The sequence below is a fragment of the Bactrocera latifrons genome, unplaced genomic scaffold, assembly GCF_001853355.1.
Source record: "Bactrocera latifrons isolate USDA-ARS-PBARC rearing strain unplaced genomic scaffold, ASM185335v1 scaffold_114, whole genome shotgun sequence".
NCBI lineage: Eukaryota > Metazoa > Arthropoda > Insecta > Diptera > Tephritidae > Bactrocera > Bactrocera latifrons.
Window position 1 is genome coordinate 29,228 of NW_017534564.1, and position 4,231 is coordinate 33,458.

Genomic DNA, 4,231 nt, shown 5'->3' on the forward strand with positions numbered 1-4,231 from the left:
TGCTGAACATTTTTTTTTGAGCGTGAATGTAGTAATAGATGTGTATAAGAGACAGTCCATAACCAGTCTGCGTGTCGGCCGTGGTGGCTGTGGTATAGAATTCGCGGTAATAAGGCTCTGTAATGAAGGTCGATGTCGGTCCGCCCGAGGTGAGGCGTGTGGTGGTGTACATGCCATAACCGTCGGGTGTGATGTAAGGGCCGGGGCTGGGCGTCTGTGCGTTGACATTCACATTATTCGGAACGCCAGCGGAACCGGGTGCATTGGACTGATGAGCGCCCTGTTTGGCAATCCATACATTTTGGTCGGAATGTAGTTTGAGTTGGCAGCAGTTACATGTCGATGCGGGAGAAGGAGAGAATAATGAAATATATATTTATTATTTAGTWTCACCAATTGGTAAATATGTATTTATAAAATATTATGTCAGTCACAGTCAGTGTGTCGTCGTGTGTGTATATTTAGAATGATATTTGTTATGGTTGTATACTATATATTATGTGGAATCAATGGGCTCGATAATCTGCTTAGCAGTCTGCAATTTACGTTCACACATTTCGTTTTGCGGCTTTTAGCAAACGTAGGTGTGGCATTGGTAGCGCTAGCGCCGAAATCACCGAATTCCGGTTGCGCGTTGACGTGCTAATTGCTACAAGTTGACAAAGTAACAAAAAACGAATGCTTAAACAAATGGTGGAGGGTCGCTACAGCTACTTTGCCAGACCATTAGCCATACTTGCTGCTTTTGGTCTTTTCACTTTGCACTTCTTCGCTTCTTTCGGCGCTCGCCGGCAGTTCTTCGAATCTTCTGATACTGTGCTCTGTGTGTGTGTCATACTCTCCTTGGCGCTATTGCAGCAGCTGGCCGTTCATTTGTCATCTGTGCCAAAAGTTGCCCTGACCAGATTCGTTGAAAAGTGAAATTATCCGCTAATAATTTGGTAATTTGTCAAATCACGGAAGGTCACTTGCGACCCAGACACCGGCAGTGGTGTTGGAGTGCCGTCGGTGGAAGACAAGACGCGCGTGCTCTGTCTCTTTTTTGYTTATGATTTCCTTTTGTTCTTTTATTGATTGCTTTTCACTAATTTGCATAATAAGTTTTTTTAAGTTTTGCTTAAAGCGTTTTGCGTCAAGTGTAAATGTGAAGAACTYTTTTTTGCATTTTTATAAGTCCTTAACTACTTTATGATTAAATTTCGTGTCTAATTTTGTAAACTATCTCGTCTTCTTCAGTCTTTCCGTTCTTTTCATAATATTTGCAATAATTTGCATTGGATTTATGCTCGCTCACACTCACCTGCAAGTAGATTTGTGTGCCGCCACTGGCAGCGTACATTGTGTCAGTTGTTGGACTTCCAGGACTAATAGGCGGATCTTTAATTTGTATGGTCGTTTGTGTTGGWGATGTCGGTGACTGCAGAACTAAAACCTGTGAAATTGAATTTGCTTGTTTGAGTGCATTCACTGAAGAAGAGGAAGAAATGATGTTKCTTGGTGGATTGGAGGTATTTTGGAGGGACAGTAGGCGAAATAAAAGTTTGGAGTAAATTGAGGCAAATAAACAAATGAAAATATGCAAGCGTTGTATAGGTATTTTCGATTAGAAGCATAGCATAAATATACATAGAGTGGATATATAGCGACGTCGATGCACACACGCACTCTCATATAGGAAAAATTGAGGTAGGACTTATATACTAAAAGTCAAACGAAATTATGGAATGCAAAAATTATTTTAATATAACTAAAAATACGAAACGTGCAAAAATAAAGGATTAAAATGCGCAATAAAATATTTACATTAATGAAAGCTTTCAGAGCAATAAAAGCTCTGCTGAAGCTTTCATTTCAGAATAACAGAAGCTTTGCTGACGCTTTCATTGATGTTAAACTTATTTTGAACCTGAATTTAGAATTGAATTGAATTTTTTAGACGCTTTCATAACTATATATCTTGTTTTATTTTGCGCATTCATGTCATGAAGCTAATATAATTCTTGAAAATTTGTTTGATTAAAAGCTTAATTTTTTCTGGCTGGCGAGAGCTTTTTAAAAGTTTTCATTGCTGAACATTTTTTTTTGAGCGTGAATGTAGTAATGAAAGTTCTTTAATTGTTGAAACAATTATTTACTACCAATTTTTGTTTTCATAGCTCTTAAACGCTTTTTGAGCATGAACTTCATGATACTGTTTTAATTTTTGAAAAAAAAAAAGATTCTGCAAACTTGAGGCTTCACAGCAAAAGCTTAGTTGAAGCTTTCATAGCAGTAGAATTTTTTCTAAAATGATTTTCAGGCTTTTCGGAAGTTTTCATAGTTTTCAAATGTTTTTTTTTGAGCACGAATTTTAAGTAACTTATTTAATTAAAAAACAAAAATACTACAAAATCACCTACTTTTTGCAAAAAATTTGAGAGCTTTGAATTTTTTTGAAAAGTAAATACAAGCTCGTGAAATGAGTAAAGAAAGCGRCGATTAAGGAAAGCTTTCTTTATTACATTGATATTACAAGCTTATTAGTGAGCAAGCTCAACAAATAGAGCCCAATCATAAAAATACATATTTCAAAAAACTTTTTTCTTTCAACTATATATACATATAGCGAGTCGCTAAATTTTTGTGACCTAGTGCTTAATTAATTCACGAAGGGCCTTATTTGCATAAAAATGCAATATATAACTGTTAATTACAACTTCGCTAACACATATAATACGCCTTCATTAACAAATTGCAAGCGATTTGCATTTGAATGCTCTTTGCGCAAGTAACTTATTGCAATTAACCGATTAAGAAAAAAAAAACACAGCTTGTTGATTATTAATGGATTTTCATGCAAGGCATTTAGTCTGTATTGACGCTGACAGCAATAAAACCTAATCCGAAAAATATATGCGAGCCAACGGTGATGAACGAAAATTATTATATCTATGTTGGCTATAATTTTAAAAGCCAAACTAAACATTTTTTCCAACCAAAGCCATGCGGAGTTATGCAATTCTTGTGAAAAAGCTATAAAAAGTCCGCCTCCTTGCTTGAACTGTCCGATTCATATTAATTAAGTGCCTATTTGAAAGTTTGAGTTTTTTTTTACATTGTGACAATTAAATATGGTTGTTGTTGCTGCTTTGCATATTTCTACGTGCGTCCACGCAACACAGCCTATCCAATCAAAACTGTCGCGCAATTAAATAAAATTGGTTTTCAATTTTTGTTGCTGTCATAAACAAGGCAAGAAATACAAATAAAATAATTTCGTATATTAATTTGCTATGATGGATGATCAATCAGTTCCACATGCATGCTCAGGTCTGCGTCTGTGTGTGTGTGTTTCGTGTGTGCTATTATCGGCGCTGCTGACACTCGTAGCTGATTTGCTTAGTTGATTAACCTAGCTACACCGCCATACTTAGGTAATGCTATTGATGCTGCTGTTGTTGTTGATTACACTTTACGTGCAGCTACTGCCGCTGACCGCTGATTGCGTGCCGCGCTGAGAACGCAACAGCAATGCGGAAGGCCAGCAGCCAACGGTCAATAGCCAAGAGTCAACCGTCAGCCGTCTGTCCGCGTGCGAGTCAAACGCCGTTACTGGTTAGCCGCAATTACGTAGTGGCAATGATTAATTGTGCTGGACCAGCGTTTCATTGTCATGAAAATCCATAGCAGGCCCTCTAACCAGCGCGCTGCTCTCATCCACCCTCCCATCCCGCTCTCATTCGCGGTTTCGCTTCTTTTTGAGCGTTTGACTTGAAGTAGCGGACGGACGGCTGGCTTATGGCGCTACTGTTTGTCTACTTATCTATTTACTTTTCTCTATTTTTTACTGCCATGCAATTGTTGTTGTTGACATTATGTGAGCATGTAGTTGAAAGAGCTTTTTTTAAAGTTTTTTTTCGTGATTTTAGTGAATTTTTTTCATTGGGGTCATTGGGGGGAATTTCGGCAATTGTTGCTACGATTGATTAACATTAAATGCGACAACAAATCTTGGCTAGTTATTAAAACGATTATTGCAGAAGGCAGAAAATTGCAAAAAAAAAAAAATTTCAAATAAATATGGTAAAAGTAAAAAACGCGGCCTGTGGTATTAAAAGCTATTCGAAATATAATTGAAAGAAAATATTATAAAAATATACATATACATATTATAATAAACCTGTCTCTTATACACATCTAGATGTGTATAAGAGACAGACTGTGCTCTGTGTGTGTGTCATACTCTCCTTGG

The 4,231-nt window shown here is 37.1% G+C and overlaps 1 protein-coding gene across 1 annotated transcript in view; it reads right to left on the bottom strand.

Moving 5' to 3' along the window:
- LOC108975347 (protein grainyhead-like) overlaps positions 1 to 4,231 on the bottom strand; it is a gene marked incomplete at its 3' end in the record, with an annotated part of 172,542 nt that overhangs the window by 26,635 nt on the left and 141,676 nt on the right. The window contains exons 3-4 of the mRNA XM_018943742.1: positions 1,301 to 1,432; positions 23 to 280 (exon numbers count right to left, since the gene is read on the bottom strand). Coding sequence (XP_018799287.1) covers positions 23 to 280; positions 1,301 to 1,432 — 390 coding nt within the window. The remainder of the gene's footprint in view (positions 1 to 22; positions 281 to 1,300; positions 1,433 to 4,231) is intronic.